Here is a 22,745-nt window from a genome sequence, read left to right on the forward strand (position 1 = left end):
ACATTTTTAAACTGCCAGGAAGTTTCAATTCAGCTAGTTGCATTTCTCTGTGTCTGAACCTTAACAATTCCATGAGGAGTATTTGAGTAGCAATTTACTTATAATTGCCCTGGAATCAGTATTTCGTAATGCCTACCAAATTATAGTTTAGAGGACACTATAATACAACATGATGTGGTGTACCATCTCTCCACACTCACACTGTCTCATTGTCTTTGGCAACATATATGCAGCTACAGAGTGAATGGGCCATGACCCATTATGAAATCGATAATGCCTCTGATTAAGTTCATAAACTGTAGTTTATTTGTTCTGTGATTGTTTGGTAACAGCTCCCTTTACCAAATACCGGTTTTCCATGACTTTGATTGAAATTCATTTGTTATCTGTTTGTGCATATCCATGAAAATTTGTCCAAGTGTGTGTGGGGGGTGGGTGGGGGGTGGGGGTGGGGGGGGGGGAGCTGTAGGGAGGGCAGCTCTAAAATTGCCATTTTGGATGTAAAGGAGCTTTCAGTTTTAAGACATGTCATGCCATAAGAACTAAATTTTATAGCTGACACTGCATTCTTATTATATTCCTGAGAATTATTGTTATCTGTTTATTGTATGAACAAAAACCTTTTATTCCAGATTATGAGTGAGGGGAGGGGGGTGGAGTGCCAAAAGACCCTTCTTGCTTTAGTACATGTCATAGTTCAGAGAGTATTCTGGAATATCGGTTGTGGAGACATATAGCAACATTAGCATCACAGACTGTTTATTTCATTTTTACACAAGGATTTTAAGTAGTCACTATTATAAATAGCATATTGGTTACCAATATATTTTATAATAAGTAAGCGAAGCTGCAGTGGCATCAGTATGCAATTTTATATAGTAGGAGTCTAACTTCCATGTGATATATTTTTAACAATTCAGTTATGGACAAATGATTAAAAGTAGAAATTTCAAAAATTATTTGAATTGAATAATTGAAACTGAAAGAGAATATCTTGCACAATGATCCCCACCACAAGTCTCAATCAAACCTATGAGTTTCAGTTGTAAGCATCTTCGCAACAAACCAGGATTGAATACACATGATCGAAAAAATTACATTACCCTGCTGCATGCTGTTAGTTACACATTCTAACTTTATATTACTGTGAAGCACACAAATCAGCAATAACATGCAAAATAACAGGAACTGCAGTATTTTTGTTTTTGTTTTGCTAAATTTCAGACATGCAATCATTGCAGATCAAAGGAACATATGAAATTTGACAAGGCTTCCGATAAAATAATTGGTCTCAATCTTCATTTCAAACAAAACAATATTGAAGTACCTCCCAGTGGTTGCTGTTACAGTGTAGCCTCCTTCATGAGTAGCTGCAGTAGGCCCTATGGTTTGATGAATGAACATTACATAAGTTCAGCAAGAACATGACAAATTTCAACTGACATATTTCTGTACAAAACCCAACAATCAGACTATTTTAGACTGTACAAAACAAATTTAGGTTGTAGATAGTCAGTTGAAAATCCATTTACAATGAATAGCTACATGCAGTCGAAAGCATAAGTGCAATGATTTTATGTGGAGCTGTGGTGCTGGTTTATATCCCTGTTTAATGTTTTTGAATATGAACACAGACAATTACGTACACAACATACAAGTTACTATATTGATGCCAGTGGAAAAAAATGTTATTAACTCTTTGTCAACAGCAATACAGCTCACAACAAAATGAAATCGTAATTTCATTTTACAATATAGTATTAAGAAAAATGAAATGGGTAAAATAATGATGTACAATGCAAGGAATAATTATTCTTACCTAAACAAGCTTAGTTTTTGCCATTCTGTCTGCCATATAACAAATACCAACTATTATGTTCTAAATAAATTTACAACACTGAAAAATCATATGATTATTAAATTTTCTGGGAGGCTGCAAACCCGGAGCACCTTGTTATGAGGCTTGACTAAATACGCTCATAAGAAACTTCCCAGCAGAGTAAAATTGTGTGCCACATCGGACCTCAAACTCAGGACCTTTGCCTTTCGCGGGCAAGTGGTAGAGGAGTTACCCGCAAAAGGCAAAGGTCCTGAATTCGAGTCTTGGTCTGGCAAACTGTTTTCATCTACCAGGAAGTTTTGTATCAGTGCAAACTCTGCTGCAGAGTGAAAATTTCATTCTGGATACACTCAAAGTATTGAATTATAAATAGCAAATTCATTAAGAAATGGTAAGTTCAGGATGGAATAATAACAATATTATGTAAAGGATAGACTGGTGCTCACCACAGGAGGCACTGAATCACAAACAGGCACAATGGAAAGACTGTTAAACATTTAAGTTTTCAGACTGTGAAAAGGATAGATTGGTACACATCACAGGAAGCAATGAGACAGAAACAGGCACAATGAAAAGACTCCTAAACATTTAAGCTTTCAGACAAAAATGTCTTTCTTCAGAAATAGAAAACACACACATACATGCCGCCACTATGGTCAGAATGTGACTGCTTTTGATGTGAGCAGCAATCTCAGGTAGGTGTGAGGTAAGGAGATGTGGGGGAGATGTAGAGCTGGCTGTGAGAGCATGCAGGGATGTGTTGGGTATAGGATAGGGCTGCTAGGTGCACAGTTGGAAGGGTGTACTGGGCAGGGAGAAGTGGTGGATAGAGAAGGAAGAAAGACTGTACATGTTATGGAGGAATAGAATGCATATATGGTGCTGGAGAGTGTGCAGGGAAGCGGACAGGTTGGTGAAGGACAGGGACTAGCAAAGGCCGAGGCTAGGGGGTTTGCGGAAATGAATGTTATAGGGAGAGTTTCTACCTCTGTGGTTTATAAAAGCTGATGTTACTAGGAAGGATCCAGATGGCACTGACTGTGAAGCAGTCACTCAAATGAAGCACACTGTGTTCGGCAGCATGTTCAGCAGCTGGATGTTCCAGATGTCTTTTGGCCACAGTTTGGCAGTAGCTATTCATGTGGACAAACAGCTTATCAGTTGTCATGTCCATATAGAAAGTGCCCTAGTGATTGCCTCTTAGTTTGTAGATCGCATGACAGCTTTCACAGGTAGCCCTGCCTTTGACGGGATAGGACATGCTTGTGACAGGACTTGAATAGGCAGTAGTGGGAAGATATTGTATGAGTCAGGTCTTGTATCTAGGTCTACGGTGGGGATATAGGCCATGGGGTGAGGGGTTGAGAGCAGGGGTGGAGTAGGGATGGACAAAGATGGTGCATAGTTTTGGTGGATGGTGTAGGTGCACTGTGGGAGCAGTGGGGAGGATAGTGGGTAGGATATTCTTCATTTCAAGATATGACATGAAGTAGTCGAAAACCCAGCAAAGAATGTGATTGAGTTGCTCCAGATGTGAGGGGTAGTGAGTCACAAGAGGAGTGCCCCTCTGTGGTCAGACAGTGGACATGTGGGAGGCGGCTGGTGAATGGAGAGACAAGGCATGGGAGATCTGTTTCAGAACAAGGTTGGGAAGGTAATTTCAGTCTGTAAAGGCCTTAGTGAGACCCTTGGCACATTTAGAAAGGGGCTGCTCATCACTACAGATGCAGTGACCACAGTTGGCTAGGCTGTATGGAAGGGACTTCTTGATATGGAATGGGTGGCAGCTGTTGAAGGGGAGGTATTGTTGGTGGTTGGTAGCTTTGATGTGAACAGAGGTACTGATGCAACCATCCTTAAGATAGGGGCCAATACCAAGTAAAATGGCTTGTTGGGTTGAGGAGGACCAGGTGTAGTGAACGGGGGAGAAGATGAGGTTTTGGAGGAATGTAGTTAGGTTGTCCTCACCCTCAGTCCAGATCAATGACTCTGTTCCAAGTAAGGAGTTTGGGATTCTGGGTGCTAGGAAGAATTCCTCTGCATGGTCCATGAATAGTTTGGTAAAGAATGGTGCCATGTGTGTACCATTGCTGTGCTATGGATCTGTTTGCAGGTGATATCTACAAAGGAGAAGTTATTGTTAAGGAAGAATGTAGTTGGTCATGGTGACCAGGAAGGAGGTTGTAGCTTTGGAGCCAGTCTGGCATTGGGAAGTGTACTGTTCAATAGCAGCAAGGCCATGGGCAATGGGATGGTAATGTAGGAGGCAGTGCCATTGACAGTGGTGAGCAGGATGCCGAATGATAAAGAAAAAAGAACTTTGGGCAGTCGGCAGAGGAAATGGTTGGTGTCTTTGATATAGCAGGGTAAGTTATGGGTAATAGGTTGAAGGTGTTAGTCCACAAGAATAGAGATTCTCTGTGTGTGTGTGTGTGTGTGTGTGTGTGTGTGTGTGTGTGTGTGTGGGGAGGGGGGCACAGTAACTGGTCACAGTGGAGCACCCTGGGTAGTTGGGTTAATAAACTTCATGGAGGTAAGTGTGGGTGAGTGGTAGGGGTGAGGAGAGAAAGAGACTCAGGGGAGAAGTTCTTGGATGGCACAAAGGGTTTGAGGAGGACAGGAAATAATTGAGGAGGACAGGAAATAATGCTGTATTTCTACCCTGCTATCCCTCCCCCTCCCTGCCCCATGCCTCTTCCTTATCCCCAGCATCCCAGTCTGTTGCTCTGGTCAGATACAGTCACAGTCCACAGTTGGGGCACAGCAACACAGCAACCAGAGACAGTGGCCACGTATATGTGAATTGTGCGTGTAGGAATGTATGCATGTTTCTCTTTCTGAAGAAGAACTTATTTGTCCAAAGGTTTTGATTTGATTTAATTTGATTTGCAAGAGGGTGGTGCCATGTGTGTGCCATGGATCTGTTTGCAGGTGATATCCACAAAAGAGAAGTTATTGTTAAGTGAGAATGTAGTTGGTCATGGTAACCAGAAAGGAGGTTGTAGGTCTGGAGCCAGTCTAGAGTTGGGCAGTCTTTTCATCGCGCATGTCTGCAACTCAGTGTTTCCTCTATGTGGTGAGCAGCAATCCTTCCTTTCCATAATACAATTGTAACTTCATTAAAAGATGAAGCACTTATGGACTGAAAAATTGACAGTGTCAAGTGACTGCCCTTGTACTGGATAATAGTGTGGTAGTAGAGTGCAGGATAGGAAAGGCACATGAATTAATGGATATGACCACAGTCGATTTATGGATGCCCAATGCAATGCCGTCTATTTTCAACAGTGTGCAGGCACTGGGCTCTTTGGAAATCACTATGTAAAGTGGGTAACACTGCCAACACAACGGTCTGCTGTCATGGGCAACAAATGGATCACAGCAGTCACTTTAACAATTGTGGTTTGTAAAAGCAAGTAGATGGGTCAGAATACAATAAATCAGCAATTCAATTCTTCACTGACACATTTCCATAAACAACCAAACATCACAATCATTAGCCAGTCACTCCAGCCATTCAACTGTTTATCCAAAAATCAATCATGTAAACATGTAGTTTCATTTCATCTGTGCTGTAAAGGTACATTGATCTCTCTTCATTTTTTTGTATTTTTCTTAACGAAACACATTAATTAGGGTGGACACTGATAACATGAACAATATTTAGCACTACTTATTATTTCTGGAACATCTACACAGTAATCAAAATGATATTTTTGAGAAATCTACATACAGAATAAAGAACTTTTGTGCAGACAGATGGCACAAGTGAAAAAATTTTATTAGCCTGTGTTTTAACTGCGTCCTCTGTAATTGCAGTGATAATTTTGTTAATTGATAAAAATATAAAAATAAGTGCAGTAATGTAAAATTATTTTTTTTTCATCTCACTTTCTGAAGCAAAAAAAGATTATTGCACTTTTAAACAAAGTCGAGGATGGAATAACAACAACATGTAAAGCATAGACTGCCACTAACCACATAGAGGATGCACTGAGTTGCAGACACAAACAATGAAAAGTATTACAAAAAATCTTTAAGTTTTCTCACAAAGCACTTCCACAGAAGTAGAATCTACACATATCCATGCAACAACAGCTCTTACATACCTAGCTAGTGTCTTTGATTTATATACAATTTTGCTTATGTATTTCTGGTGTTTTCTTCATTGTGCCAGAGCCTTCTCAATGTGGTGAGTGGCAATCTGTCCTTTCCATATTATTACTGCCCATTCAGTAAATACAGTATTTAATAGACATATTTAAGACATCAAAAACATGAAACATGAAATATCAAATGTGTGCTGATACTGACAATATGAGTGAAAAATAATACAAATGGTGTTGCTGACATATCATGCATATGTTCTGTGTATTATTAACAACCTAACATTTAAAGCATCTATCTGACTTGCCTGTGAAAACAATTGTATTTCATTATTCATATCATCTTCTTTTTTGAGAGTATGGAAAGACACTGGGTTCTGTGTCCATTTATTTTTCATTATTATCTCTTCTGTCTGAGTTTCTTCAGTTAGATTGTCTTCATTAGTTTGAACATATGCCTGTGAAAATAGCACATAATCAGTAGTTCAAGTTTTTGCAAGAATTCATAAAACAAAGACTTCAAATAAGAGTTATGTCATGTAAAGGCTCATTAAACATATGTACTGAACTATGCATGAAAGTACTGTAAACAGCAATATAAAAGAATTTGTGTAAAAGAGCGTTTAATCTCGGAAGACGGAGATTTTACAAAATATTCATTTTTTTGTGTGTTGCAATTGCACATATAGTAATTTTTTTGCCAGTACGATTTAAATGTAACGTAATTTGTTATTTTATGTTCATAAACTTTTAAATGAATGGAGTTTCACAGATTAGCAATTGAATTAAAACTAATCTCCTGAGGAAAATTGCATTATAGCAAACACACACACACACACACACACACACACACACACACACACACACACACAAACACCTATGCACTTACTAGTTTACAAAGTTAATAAGTTAGAATTTAAATATTTGTCTTTTAAGAAGTATACATGTATGATAAATCAGTTGGAAGTCTAAGAATATTGTTCTTTTTTTAACGTTTTTACTCTTTTCCTGATATTGACAAAGCTTTCAGCATTTGTAAGAAAACAAAATTAATTGTCACACACAACTAACCTCATTTATGGATAACAAATTTTACTGCAAAATGTTTATTTCTTTTTTTCGTCTCACAAATTAGAAAACAACAGCGTGGCACGAAACTTTGCTTGAAGCAATTTTGAGTCATATGGCCTACAACTGTAGCTTATCCCTTTCTATACATCTTCAGTCAAATTTGTCTTCTTTGCTGCTTAGGGCTGTCTTTTAGGAAAATGAGTGCTTTGGGCCTGTTTGCACTTGTAAATCCAGAGGTTAGGTATACTTTCCAACTTACGAGGAGAACATGGTAATCTAGTTTCAGCGAACCATTGATCAGTGGAAGAGAGGTCAAAATAAGTGAACATGTGTCTTGGCTTACCTGTAGACATTTGATAGTTTCTGAGAAAATGGCAGATAAAGTTTTCAAGGTGCTTTGTGTGTCTTTTAGCAATTAAGTAGTTCAACCAAAAATTGGCACAGTGGCTATTGTCACGTCTCCACACTTTTAAGTTCCATGTTGGAAGCTTGATGTTTTTTATTTTTCCAGAACTCCTTCATCTTCTCCTCATGTTGTCTTCTCTTTTCTTTTGCCCATGTTTTTCCCAATTTCATATTTTTTCTGCACTGAAAACCATCTAAATTTAGTATTTTTGTCTTAAAAAGATTTCTGCCTATTATTTATGATTCTCTGATGTTATTTCTTTCTAGTTCTTTTATTATTTCTGCAAACCATGCTACTGTCAATTTCTTTTTCCAGAAATACAGGAATATTTTTTTCATTAGCCGGTTCTCATTAATTCAGTAGAGGTGACCAAAAAGTTTAATCATCCCTACATTTTTGTAGGTCTCCTAACAACATTTCATTTTCCAGCCATCTTTCTAATAATCCATCATTCAAGTACCTCTGTTTTGTTCAGCTTTTAGTCCAGTGTTAGGCATTTACATTCATACAATCTTTCTGGTCGTACCACTGTGGCGTGTCTTAGTTTTTATTTTGTTAACATTGACATCTACTGCATTTTTCCAGTCCATTCTGTTGTATAGTTTCTTTACTTACACATCCTATTTTACCTATTAGTGTTTCTCAGTATTTCGGTGCATTTTTTGTATTTGACATTAATTTTTTTTTCCAGCTGAAATTTTGAGAGCAGTTGTTTGCTGTTTCTTCCAGAACATTTATCTAACAATTGTGAATTCATATCAATGTATAGCTGCTTATTTTATAATTCACCATGTATCAATGGTTCACTCTTGCAAGATTGTACTTTCATGTATCTTTAATTGTGATGGAATAAGTCATGTTTTTACATGCACACTGGAAAATTGGCTCTTCACACCATATTATATAACCACTGGCATCCTCTGGCCACTTCAAAGATAATGTAACCAGCTTGCATAATAAAGAGTCCCACTACCTGCTCCCATGACACACCACAGATCTCATTGTGCAAACTGGGATGTCTTTATGATGATCTTACATGATCGTTCCACTTATGTTTATGTCAGTGGCTGCTTAGACATAACATAGCAAAGTTTGAAACCTGTGGTTTGGTCATCTATTTTCCACAACCATATAAACTGGGTCATGTCAGTTGCCAGAAAATTAGCATATTACACAAACATTCTAGCATTTATTTTATCAATATTGGTTTATATAACCAAAGGTTATATTTTGACAATGACTTGGATTCTACCCACATCTAATGATTTGTATGTAAGTAAGAGAACAAATAAGTTGGCTCATACATTGGTTTAACTCTTTGCCCTGCTATTTTTCGATGCTTTCTCTGATACCTCTACTTTTATTGTATTTTAATCTGTTGCAGTTGCAACACTTGATAATGGCAACATTTTACCATCCCCCATCTTTATCCTACTATACCTCCCCCTCTCTGCCCCACCTCCTTACTCTCAACACCCAGATTGCTTCTCTTGTCATGCACTGTAGCTCACAATCTGGCCTTGGCAGCCAAAGACAATGATCATGTGAGTGTGAGTTGTGTTTGCATAAAAGTGTGTATGTTTGTTATCTACTTCAGAAGAAGGCCTTCTGGTTGAAAGCTTACTTGTTTAGCTTTTTTTTTTGTTGTGCCTTTTTATGACTCAGCATCTCCACTATATCGTGAGTAGCAGTGCATCCTTTTCATAATATAGTTATTATTCCATCATGGACTTTTCATTGTTTTATATAATAAGTATATGCAACTTATTGTGAAACCTAATTGCAATTTTACAATTAATATAATGCCCTTATATCCCTGAACTTTGAAATGTAACCATCCATAAAAAACCCACTTAAAATGTACATTCTCCAGTCTAATTCGGGATCAGACATGTAAACAGAAAGTCGTAATATGTAATATGCCAGAAAAAAATTATATGAACAAAACTAACTACTACATTGCAATTATGTTGAAGTACAAAAGCACTGTAAATGATAGGAATATTTTCTGTGAAGGGAGCCTCTAGTAATTAATAAAATATGTTAATACATTATTGCAATTACGTATTCGAGAAGTTATATTCGAATCAAATCACGGACATAGACTAATACAGTACTGTGCTTGCTGTACAGGAGCAAACATACATTTATATATTTATTATCAGTTTTTAAATACATATTTTAATTGTTATTTAATCAAAAACCATTTTAAACAATGCTGAGGATTGTTTGGAATTGTTTAAAAGGTATATAAGATTTCAGCCATGTTGGCAGAGTGGGTCAGTACTTTGTGTGAAGTTGGACAGGAAGCATGAAGCTTGTGAAGTAAGATTCATTTCATTATTGTAAGTATGTTACTACTTATTTGAGTTTTGTAAAGATGCTTTGATTTATTGAGATCACAATAAATACTCTGTTAAAACATTATACTTGATTAAATATTCATTTAACTTTATAGTTGCTGGGCAGTAGTTAATGATATGAGGAACACTGTGAAGACAAATGTCTGCTTGTGTCTGTGTATGTGCTGATGGATATGTGTGTGTGTGCAAGTGTATACCTGTCCCTCCCCCCCCCCCGCCCCCCCCCCCCCCCCCAAGGTAAGTCTTTCCGCTCTCGGGATTGGAATGACTCCTTACCCTCTCCCTTAAAACCTACATCCTTTCGTCTTTCCCTCTCCTTCCCTCTTTCCTGAAGAAGCAACCGCTGGTTGCGAAAGCTTGAATTTTGTGTGTATGTTTGTGTTTGTTGGTGTGTCTATCGATTTGCCAGTGCTTTTGTTTGGTAAGTCACATCATCTTTGTTTTTAGATATATTTTTCCCGCGTGGAATGTTTCCCTCTATTATATTCATAATAATATAGAGTTATATTAAAAATAAAGATTCCAAGACTTACCAAGCGGGAAAGCGCCGGCAGACAGGCACATGAACAAAACACACAAACACACACACAGAATTACAAGCTTTCGCAACTGGCAGTTGCTTCGTCAGGAAGGAAGGAAGGAGAGGGAAAAATGAAAGGGTGTGGGTTTTAAGGGAGAGGGTAAGGAGTCATTCCAATCCCGGGAGCGGAAAGACTTCCCTTAGGGGAAAAAAAGGACAGGTATACACTCGCACACACACACACACACATATCCATCCGCACATACACAGACACAAGCAGACATATTTAAAGGCAAAGAGTTAAGGGCAGAGATGTCAGTCGAGGCGGAGGTACAGAGGCAAAGAAGTTGTTGAAAGACAGGTGAGGTATGAGCGGCGGCAACTTGAAATTAGCGGAGGTTGAAGCCTGGCGGATATCGAGAAGAGAGGATATACTGAAGGGCGAGTTCCCATCTCCGGAGTTCGGATAGGTTGGTGTTGGTGGGAAGTATCCAGATAACTCGGACGGTGTAACACTGTGCCAAGATGTGCTGGCCGTGCATCAAGGCATGTTTAGCCACAGGGTGATCCTCATTACCAACAAACACTGTCTGCCTGTGTCCATTCATGCGAATGGACAGTTTGTTGCTGGTCATTCCCACATAGAAAGCATCACAGTGCAGGCAGGTCAGTTGGTAAATCACGTGGGTGCTTTCACATGTGGCTCTCCCTTTGATTGTGTACACCTTCCGGGTTACAGGACTGGAGTAGGTGGTGGTGGGAGGGTGCATAGGACAGGTTTTACACCGGGGGCGGTTGCAAGGGTAGGAGCCAGAGGGTAGGGGAGGTGGTTCGGGGATTTCATAGGGATGAACCAAGAGGTTACGAAGGTTAGGTGGACGGCGGAAAGACACTCTTGGTGGAGTGGGGAGGATTTCATGAAGGATGGATCTCATTTCGGGGCAGGATTTTAGGAAGTCGTATCCCTGCTGGAGAGCCACATTCAAGGTCTGATCCAGTCCTGGGAAGTATTCTGTTACAAGTGGGGCACTTTTGGGGTTCTTCTGTGAGAGGTTCTGGGTTTGAGGGGATGAGGAAGTGGCTCTGGTTATCTGCTTCTGTACCAGGTTGGGAGGGTAGTTGCGGGATGCGAAAGCTGTTTTCAGGTTGTTGGTGTAATGGTCGAGGGATTCAGGACTGGAGCAGATTCGTTTGCCACGAAGGCCTAGGCTGTAGGGAAGGGACCGTTTGATATGGAATGGGTGGCAGCTGTCATAATGGAGGTACTGTTGCTTGTTGGTGGGTTTGATGTGGACGGATGTGTGCAGCTGGCCATTGGACAGATGGAGGTCAACATCTAGGAAAGTGGCATGGGATTTGGAGTAGGACCAGGTGAATCTGATGGAACCAAAGGAGTTGAGGTTGGAGAGGAAATTCTGGAGTTGTTCTTCACTGTGAGTCCAGATCATGAAGATGTCGTCAATAAATCTGTACCAAACTTTGGGTTGGCAGGCTTGGGTAACCAAGAAGGCTTCCTCTAAGCGACCCATAAATAGGTTGGCATACGAGGGGGCCATCCTGGTACCCATGGCTGTTCCCTTTGATTGTTGGTATGTCTGGCCTTCAAAAGTGAAGAAGTTGTGGGTCAGGATGAAGCTGGCTAAGGTGACGAGGAAAGAGGTTTTAGGTAGGGTGGCAGGTGATCGGCGTGAAAGGAAGTGCTCCATTGCAGCGAGGCCCTGGACGTGCGGGATATTTGTGTATAGGGAAGTGGCATCAATTGATGCCACTTCCCTATACACAAATATCCCGCACGTCCAGGGCCTCGCTGCAATGGAGCACTTCCTTTCACGCCGATCACCTGCCACCCTACCTAAAACCTCTTTCCTCGTCACCTTAGCCAGCTTCATCCTGACCCACAACTTCTTCACTTTTGAAGGCCAGACATACCAACAATCAAAGGGAACAGCCATGGGTACCAGGATGGCCCCCTCGTATGCCAACCTATTTATGGGTCGCTTAGAGGAAGCCTTCTTGGTTACCCAAGCCTGCCAACCCAAAGTTTGGTACAGATTTATTGACGACATCTTCATGATCTGGACTCACAGTGAAGAACAACTCCAGAATTTCCTCTCCAACCTCAACTCCTTTGGTTCCATCAGATTCACCTGGTCCTACTCCAAATCCCATGCCACTTTCCTAGATGTTGACCTCCATCTGTCCAATGGCCAGCTGCACACATCCGTCCACATCAAACCCACCAACAAGCAACAGTACCTCCATTATGACAGCTGCCACCCATTCCATATCAAACGGTCCCTTCCCTACAGCCTAGGCCTTCGTGGCAAACGAATCTGCTCCAGTCCTGAATCCCTCGACCATTACACCAACAACCTGAAAACAGCTTTCGCATCCCGCAACTACCCTCCCAACCTGGTACAGAAGCAGATAACCAGAGCCACTTCCTCATCCCCTCAAACCCAGAACCTCTCACAGAAGAACCCCAAAAGTGCCCCACTTGTAACAGAATACTTCCCAGGACTGGATCAGACCTTGAATGTGGCTCTCCAGCAGGGATACGACTTCCTAAAATCCTGCCCCGAAATGAGATCCATCCTTCATGAAATCCTCCCCACTCCACCAAGAGTGTCTTTCCGCCGTCCACCTAACCTTCGTAACCTCTTGGTTCATCCCTATGAAATCCCCGAACCACCTCCCCTACCCTCTGGCTCCTACCCTTGCAACCGCCCCCGGTGTAAAACCTGTCCTATGCACCCTCCCACCACCACCTACTCCAGTCCTGTAACCCGGAAGGTGTACACAATCAAAGGGAGAGCCACATGTGAAAGCACCCACGTGATTTACCAACTGACCTGCCTGCACTGTGATGCTTTCTATGTGGGAATGACCAGCAACAAACTGTCCATTCGCATGAATGGACACAGGCAGACAGTGTTTGTTGGTAATGAGGATCACCCTGTGGCTAAACATGCCTTGATGCACGGCCAGCACATCTTGGCACAGTGTTACACCGTCCGAGTTATCTGGATACTTCCCACCAACACCAACCTATCCGAACTCCGGAGATGGGAACTCGCCCTTCAGTATATCCTCTCTTCTCGATATCCGCCAGGCCTCAACCTCCGCTAATTTCAAGTTGCCGCCGCTCATACCTCACCTGTCTTTCAACAACTTCTTTGCCTCTGTACTTCCGCCTCGACTGACATCTCTGCCCTTAACTCTTTGCCTTTAAATATGTCTGCTTGTGTCTGTGTATGTGCGGATGGATATGTGTGTGTGTGTGTGTGCGAGTGTATACCTGTCCTTTTTTTCCCCTAAGGGAAGTCTTTCCGCTCCCGGGATTGGAATGACTCCTTACCCTCTCCCTTAAAACCCACACCCTTTCATTTTTCCCTCTCCTTCCTTCCTTCCTGACGAAGCAACTGCCAGTTGCGAAAGCTTGTAATTCTGTGTGTGTGTTTGTGTGTTTTGTTCATGTGCCTGTCTGCCGGCGCTTTCCCGCTTGGTAAGTCTTGGAATCTTTATTTTTAATATATTTTTCCCATGTGGAAGTTTCTTTCTGTTTTATTTACATCGTCATTAATTTGAACCCAACAATTACGTTTGTTATTGTCTCTGTTGCATTTCGAAATCTTCTCTATCGTCTTACTTTCTCTTTTCGTTTGTACAATAATATAGAGTTAAATATACATAATGATAATTTTTCTGATCCTTATATAGTTAGTAATATATTTAATGATTACTTTATAGATTCTATTGAAAATGATACTTGCATGAAACACGAAAAGCAGTTTAAATGCTATAAGGAAAAGGAATGGGACTCTTGTAAGCTACCTACAGTAACCATCAACGACGTAACACAGCTAATTGACAGCCTAAAAAATAAAAGATCAGCTGGATGGGAAGAATTTTCTCCTTTTCCACTGAAAAAATGCAAGGGTCAGTTAGCCAGACCATTAGTCCATCTAATAAATTGTGTACTTGAAGAAGGTGTGTTTCCGAAGAAACTGAAACTTGCTATAGTTAAACCTTTACATTAAAAAGGGGAAAAAAAGCAACCACAGAACTACAGAGCACTTACCTTAACCTCAGTGTTTGATAATTAATTGAAAAAATAATGCTACAAATCTTAATCGAGCACTCTAATACGAATAACTGAATAGGAGATTTCCAACATGGCTTTAGAAGTGGTCAGAGCACAATATCTGCAGTAGTACAGTTTGTACACTGTCTGATGGAGAAAATAAATGAGGGTTACAAAACGGCAGGCGTGTTTTTAGATCTTTCCAAAGCGTTTGACAGAGTCCATCATGACACTCTTTTAAGTAAACTTGCTTGTAATGGTGTCACTGGGAAACTGTTGTTTTTAATAGAATCTTACCTCAAAGATAGACAACAATGCACAGAAGTTGTGTATGATAATGGAGAGGTAATTGAAAAAAGAAGGTCAAAGATAAGAAATATAAATTTTAGTGTGCCACAAGGCTCTATTTTGGGCCCCTTTTTGTTTATTTGCTATGTGAATGATTTCCCCAGACTTTTGTGGAATCGGCAAATAAATCATGTCTGTGGTAAAATAACATCTAGTCTGTAATTGCTAAGGAGATTAGTTCAATGTCTAGATATTTAAGCAATAAAAATAGCGTACTTTTGGGTTGACGTATCTACACCTATCTTATGGAGTTGTATTGTGGCGTGGGTGTAGCCAATACAATATAAGAAGGGTATTCGTATTGCAGAAAAGAGTAATAAGAACTATGTTAAAAGTAAGACCCAGAACTTCATGCAAAAACCTGTTTATTAATTTTAATATTATGACTATTATGCAGTATTTATGTTTCAATCAATATTATTAGTGAAAAAAGACAAAAAAGTGACAAACAGAAATATAGAAATCCATGATTACGATACAAGACACAAAACAGACTTTCATATGGTGAGCAGAAGATTGAATCTAACAACAAATATCCCATTTATTAAGGGAGCAATATTTTATAATTCTCTGACAAACAACCTGAAACAGCTTTCTGGTAGAATTTTTAAAAATGAGTTTAAAAAATTGCTTATATTGAAGTGCCCATACCGTATGGTGCTGACATGATTTGACCTCATGAATGCTATATTAATTATACTTAAATGATCTTTTACTTAATAGCATGTAATCTATATATGTTGTGTATCAGTAATCTAAAAGTAATTATTGTAACATTGCCCATGCATGTTAAATACATGTTTCAAGCTGTAAGATAAAAGCTGTCTAAGAATCCAGGACCGTGGCTGTGACAGATCACGATGAATAAAAACATAAAACTTCAATATTATTTTTAACAACTAGCTAGTAACTTTAAATCACATAGTGACTGAAATCAATCAGTAAAATAAAGAATTTCAATATTTTTGAATGATGCTGCCATTTATCCAAAATATATTGATAAGTGCTGGTGTCAGTGGTGTTGAGACAGCTGAAATTGTTAAAACTGAACAATGCACCAGGGTTTGATGGAATCCATAGGAGGTTCTATAGTGAATTTGTGTCTGAGTTAGCCCCTCCTGTAACTGTCATCTATTACACATCTCTCAAACAAAAAGCCATGCCCAGTTCTTAGAAAAAAAGCACAGGTCACACCCGTCTACTAGAAGGGTAGTAGAAGTGATCCACAAAACTAATGTCCAATATGCTTGCCATAAGTATGTGTAGAATCTTAGAATATCTTCTGAGCTCAAACATAATGAGATATCTTGAACAGAATGACCTCCTTCATGCCAACCAGCATGGATTCCAAAAAATTTGATGTGAAACCTGACTTGCACTTTTCTCACATGACATACTGTAAGATTTGAATCAAGACAGACAAGTGGATGTAGTATTTCCTGATCTTAGAGAATCATTTGACTCAGTATCACACCTAAGCTTATTGTCAAAAGTACAATCATTTAGGGGCATCAAGTGAAATTTTTGACTGGACTGATTACATTTTGATAGGGAGGGTGCAGCATATAATCTTGGATGGAGAGTCATCGTAAAATATAGAAGAGCCCTGGGGAAGTGTGTTGGGGCCCTTGCTGTTCATTTATATATTAATGACCTTGCAGATAATATTAATAGTAACCTCAGACTTTTTGCAGATGGTACACTTGTCTATAATAATGTACTGTCTGAAAGAAGCAACATAAACATTTACTCAGATTTTGATAAGAGTTCAAAGTGGTGAAGAGATTGGAAACTTGCTTTAGATATTCAAAAATGTAAAATTGTGCACTTCACAAAATTAAAACCACATGGTATACTATAATATCAATGAGTCACTGCTGGAATCGGTCAACTCATACAAATACCTGGGTGTAACACTTCATGGGGATATGAAATGGAATGATCACACAGGCTCAGTCATGGATAAAGCAGGTAGTAGACTTCGATTTATTGGTAGAATACTGGAGAAGTGCAATTAGTCTACAAAGGAATTGCTTAAAAATCAGTTGTGCAACTGGTTTTAGAATATTGCTAAAGTGTGTGGGACCTGTACCAAATAGGACTAACAGGGGATATTCAATATATATGGAGAAGAGCAGCACGAAAGGTTACAGGTATGTTTGATATGTGGTAATGTGTCACAGAGATACTGAAGAAACAACTGGCTGACTCTTGAAGATAGACGTAAACTATCCAGCGAAAGTCTACTAGCAAAATTCAAGATGTGCCTTTAAATTATGACTCTAGGAATATACTATAATCCCCCTGTTTATCACACACATAGGGGTCATGAGGATAAGATTAGAATAAATATAGCATGCACAGAGGCATTCACACAATTGTCCGTCCTGTGCTCCATATATGAGTGGAAAGGGAAGACACTCTTGTAACTGGTACAGTGGGATGTAACCCTCACTATGCATTTCATGGTGGTATGCTGAGTATAGATGTAGGTGTAGAACACAAGTTAGAAAATTTTCAAAAATCGGTTTAGATTCTAGCACGGAAAAAGGACTATAAATGTTGTCAATGAGTTTACTCAAAAGGTATGTTCCATTGGATAATGGTAAAAAGGCGACAGGACTATTTTTTTATATGAGAAAGGCATTGAATTCCATGAACCACACCTCACTTCTTCACGAATTAAAGATGTATAGAATCAGGGACACTGATTTCCATCAGCCTGACCTTCCTTATGACAGGAAAAACGAAGTAAATGTAACTTATAATTCTTGCAATTACTCCTCAAACTGGAAAACAATTTCTCAAGGACACCTCTAGGTTCAATACTGGTTCCCGCATAGATCCTGAGATATCAGTACCCAGGACAACCACCTCTGGCCGTAATAACGGCCTTGATACGCCTGAGCATTGAGTCAAACAGAGCCTGGATGGTGTGTACAGGTACAGCTGCTCATGTAGCTTCAACACAATACCACAGTTCGTAAAGAGTAGTGACTGGCGTATTGTGACTAGCCAATTGCTCGGACACCATTGACCAGACGTTTTCAATTGGTGAGAGATCTGGAGAATGTGCTGGCCAGGGCAGTAGTCTAACACTTTCTGTATCCAGAAAGGCCTGTACAGGACCTGCAACATGCGGTCGTGCATTATCCTGCTGAAATGTAGGGTTACACAGGGATCGCTTCCAATGAGCCTTCACTGTGATGTCGCCAAACAGGGCTACGACCATCATGATGCTGTAAACAGAACCTGGATTCATCCGAAAAAATGACATTTTGTCATTTGTGAACCCAGGTTCTTCGTTGAGTACACCATCGCAGGCATTCCTGTCTGTGATGCAGCGTCAAGGGTAACCACAGCTATGATCTCCATGCTGCTGCAAACATCGTCGAACTGTTCGTGCAGATGGTTGTTGTCTTGCAAACGTTCCCATCTGTTGACTCAGGGATCGAGACGTGGCTGCACGATCCGTTACAGCCATGCAGATAAGATGCCTATCATCTCGACTGCTAGTGATACGAGGCTGTCGGGATCCAGCACGGTGTTCCATATTAACCTCCTGAACCCACTGATTCCATATTCTGCTAACAGTCATTGGATCTCGACCAACACGAGCAGCAATGTCGCGATATGATAAACCGCAATCGCGATAGAGTACAATCCGACCTTTATCAAAGTCGGAAACGTGATGGTACACATTTCTCCTCCTTACACGAGACATCACAACAACGTTTCACCAAACGACGCCTGTCAACTGCTGTTCGTGTATGAGAAATCGTTTGGAAACTTTCCTCAGCACGTTGTAGGTGTCCCCACTGGCGCCAGCCTTGTGTGAATGCTCTGAAAAGCTAATCATTTGCATATCACAGCATCTTCTTCCTGTCAGTTAAATTTCACGTCTGTAGCACGTCACCTTTGTGGTGTAGCAATTTTAATGGCTAGTAGTGTATGTGTGCATGATGAAGAACTTGCAGCGATCATGATATCACATAATCAAACCATGTAAAGTTATTAGGTGGTCTAAATCTTAAAAATTTAAATTGGAAGATACCCACACACTACTTAAAAAACAAACTGAATTGCTTAGTATTCCCAATGCGGAATTAGTTTTTTTTTTTTTTTTTCAGATGCCACAAATATAGACACCAGAAAGAAAAGTCTGTCTTTGCTACTTTGTGTCAGTAATTCATTATGGCATAATCTTCTGAGGAAATTTAGCAAATTTACAAGGCTCTTAATTACAAAATAAAATAATTAAAATATGCATGTTATGAAACAACAGAAATCCTGTTGGCCACAGTTAAAAAAATTAAAATTTCTATCCATTCCTTCCCTTTACACGTACAAGGCGTGATTAAAAAGTAATGTGAATTTTTGTTTTTCTTAAAGAATCTTTATTTATTCATTGTCAGCTTTTCCCCCTTCAAAGTAATCTCCCTCAGTAGTAATACAATTGTTCCAGCACTTTTTCCAGTCTTGGAAGCACTTCTGGAACTCACTTTTCATTACAATGTTCAGCTTCTTCAGTGATTCTGTTTTTATCTGATCTATTGTGGCAAAATGATGTCCTATCATGGTTCTCTTCAGTTACAGCAATAAAAAGAAGTTGCAGTGGGCCATGCTCAGCGTATATGGTTGCTGAGGCAACATAGTGAATATGTTTTTTGCAAAAAAACCATGAACAAGCATTGAGGTGTGAGTGGGAGCAATATCATCATGCAATTTCCACGAATGATTTTGCACAATTCCGGTCGTTTTCTTGATTGCTTCACACAAATGGTACGTAGGTTACGGGTAGTATTCCTTACAGGACCATAAGGTAGGCGCTCATAATGCACCATCCCATTGTTATTGAAGAAAACAGTGAGAAGAACCTTCACATGTGATTGAACCTGTTGAATTTTTTTCAGTCTTGGCTCTTCAGGAAGTTTCAATTGGAATGACTGGGCCTTGGCTTCAATGTCATACCCATATCCTCATGATTTTTCACTTGTTATAACCTTCTTTAGAAGTTCTGGATTGATGTTGACTTCATTCAGCAATTTCTGGATGATGCCCGCACAACGTTGCTTTTGATCGAAATTCAACAATTTTGGAGCAAACTTTGCTGCTACATGTTTCATGCCAAAAACACCTGAAAAAAATTGCATGGTATGAGACAAAAGATAGCCCAACATCATCAGAAATCTCTCTGATGATTACGTGGCAATTTTACAGAACCATTTTATTTACTTCTTCCACATAGTTACCAGTAATTGTTGTGCTACAGTGTCCAGGGTGGTTGTCATCTTCAATGTCGTATCAGCCCTCATTGACATCTTTATAGCACTTGTAAACTCTTGTCTTACTCATGGTAGATTCGCCAAAAGCCATTGTCAGCATTTCAAATGCAGTGTTTCACTTTCTTCCATTTTTCAACCAAAATGTAATGCAAATTCTTTAATCCATTTCTTTCAAAAGCAAAAATTTGCCAGGGACTCATAAACACATATATCCTTTTTGACTGTCAATAATAAACTATGTATTCACAACAACTCAAAATGCAAACTATACTAGTTACATTTGTACCAACAAGATAAATAAAAAGAAAAAAAAGAAAAATTGAAAATTCAATGCAAAAAGCCAAGAAATTAAAAAAATTCTGTTACTTTCTCATTGTATCTCATACGAGGTGCTGATGTCCTTATATAAACTCAATATACACTTGACCTTTTTCATTCACACCCAACTACAGCACTTGTTACAAAAAATTTTTTAAACTTCCTACACATAATTTACAATGCAATGCCCAAGCAGTCAGACTGTTGTGATAGTGCCACGACATTCAACAGTGGCGCCACGACAGTACGCACAAACGGCGATAGAGGCGCTCCGCAAATCGGATGAGCGCGGGAGCGCCACCTAGCTACGAACGGCACCGGCCGCATGTCACGGCACAGCAGTCGAATACGAGAGACTGAGTTGTAATCATGTGATCAGCTATTGTTTCTAAGAGAGAGTGTGAAAATCCACGCAATTATTGTGATTAAAGGTTATAACACTTTTTGGCGACGAGGTCGGGATATTTTCACCGCGTTGTGGATTTGCGTGTTCGTGACGGGGCAGACATGGAACAGCTTATGCAAGCGCTCATTGAACAACAAACACAGCTGACGGCAGCGATTCAGGCGTTGTCGACGTCGCTTACTCATCGTCTGTCTTCCTCTTCTCCGCCTCCATTCCCTCCTTACGACGAGGCCGCTGAAGACTGGGAGAATTATGAGAAGCGTTTGCGGCAACACTTCTTGGCTTTCGGCGTTGTCGACGCTCCTATGTGTAAGTCGTTATTTCTATCTTGGATTTCCCCTCGGGTCTATCAGCTGCTATCTCAGTTAGCTCCTCTGCGGGAACCAGCCTCCCTGTCCTTCCAAGAAATGTGTGACTTATTGTCTGCCTATTATCGAACAAACACCCACGTCGTTGCCGCCCGCGTGGCGTTCTACCGGTGTCGTAAACAGCCCCATCAATCTTACTGGGCTTGGGCGGCGGAACTACACGGTATGAGTAGGAAATGTCAGTTTGTCACGGACACTCATCACGAGTCTTATGCTGATTCAATGGTTAGGGATGCTATTCTACGGCTTGCTCCTGATAAAGAAGTTCGGCAACGTGCCCTACAACTGCCAAACCCGTCGTTGTCGGAAGTTCTAAGCATCGCTCAATCCTTTGAAGTGTCTCACGCTGCTGGCGCGCAAATAGACGCGTGGTGTGATGTAGGCGCTGTACAGTCAACTCTTGACAAGGACAATTTGCCTGTTGCACAGGAGAACGAAGATGTGGCGGCGGTTCACTCGCGTAAACAACGTCGCGTTGGGCCGCAACGCTCGCAGCGAAACCAGCAACCACAGAAGCCGGTTCGTTCCGCGCTTCCTTCTTGCCCCCGTTGTTTCGTACAGCACGACAGGGCAGCGTGTCCAAAATGTTGGGCCACGTGTAATTCATGTAGGAAAAAAGGCCACATTGCTTCTGTGTGTCAGTCCCATAAAGTTCCTGTCGACGAGGACGAGGCGTCGGACATGGATGTTCACTGTGTGCTTTCTCAAACAAATAAGTTGTTTGTTACTGTTCGTGTTCTGAATAAAGACATCCGCATGCAAGTGGACACTGGCTCTGCAGTAACTCTCATTAATTCTCGCACGTATTTGGCGTTGGGCTCCCCTCCTTTGTCTCCAGTTACACGCAATCTGAGGACTTATAATCAGCAGAAAATTCCTATCATGGGCCAGTTTGATGCTTCCACTGCCTAAAAGTCTGTTGTTCGGCCCCTCACGTTTTATGTGGTGGATCATGCGGGCACTGAAAACCTGTTCGGTTATGATGCTTTCCAGTTGTTCGGGTTCTCCATTGATGATGATGTGCACCTCATATCTGAGGACATTCCGTATCAACAGCTGGATGGATTGTGTTGTGAATTTTCGTCCGTGTTCTCTGCTGGTCTGGGTTGTGCCAAGGATTTTGCAGCCCACATTACTCTTAAACCTACGGCTCGCCCTAAGTTTTTCCGGGCACGCCCTATTCCGGTGGCGTTGCGTGCACCTGTCAAGGCTGAGCTAGACAGGTTAACAGCTTCAGGGATTCTCCTTCTGGTTACCTCCAGCGAATGGGCATCGCCGATCGTGGTGGTTTCTAAACCAAACGGGAGTCTGCGATTGTGTGGTGACTTTAAAGCCACTGTCAACGCTCAGAGCCTCATTGACACTTATCCTCTTCCCCGTCCTGAGGAGTTGTTTACCAAGCTCGCTGGGGGCCAGTTCTTTTCCAAACTTGACTTATCGGAGGCGTACCATCAGTTGCTGTTGGACGCTCCTTCCAAGGAATTTCTCGTTATCAACACTCCTTGTGGGTTGTATCAGTACCAGCGATTACCATTTGGCGTCACTAGCGCACCGGCCATTTTTCAGCGGTTTTTGGAACAGCTCACGGCTTCCGTTCCCGGCTGCATAAACTATCTGGATGACATTGTTG

General features: G+C 40.6%; 1 protein-coding gene across 1 annotated transcript in view; it reads right to left on the reverse strand.

The window, feature by feature from the left end:
• The window catches only part of LOC126337834 (cytoplasmic dynein 2 intermediate chain 1), a 150,594-nt gene that overhangs the window by 91,437 nt on the left and 36,412 nt on the right, over positions 1 to 22,745 (reverse strand). Inside the window, exon 9 of the mRNA XM_050001502.1 lies at positions 6,255 to 6,404. Within this exon, the coding sequence (XP_049857459.1) occupies positions 6,255 to 6,404 (150 nt within the window). The remainder of the gene's footprint in view (positions 1 to 6,254; positions 6,405 to 22,745) is intronic.

This window comes from Schistocerca gregaria, chromosome 1 (genome assembly GCF_023897955.1).
Source record: "Schistocerca gregaria isolate iqSchGreg1 chromosome 1, iqSchGreg1.2, whole genome shotgun sequence".
In the NCBI taxonomy this organism is placed as follows: Eukaryota; Metazoa; Arthropoda; class Insecta; order Orthoptera; family Acrididae; genus Schistocerca; species Schistocerca gregaria.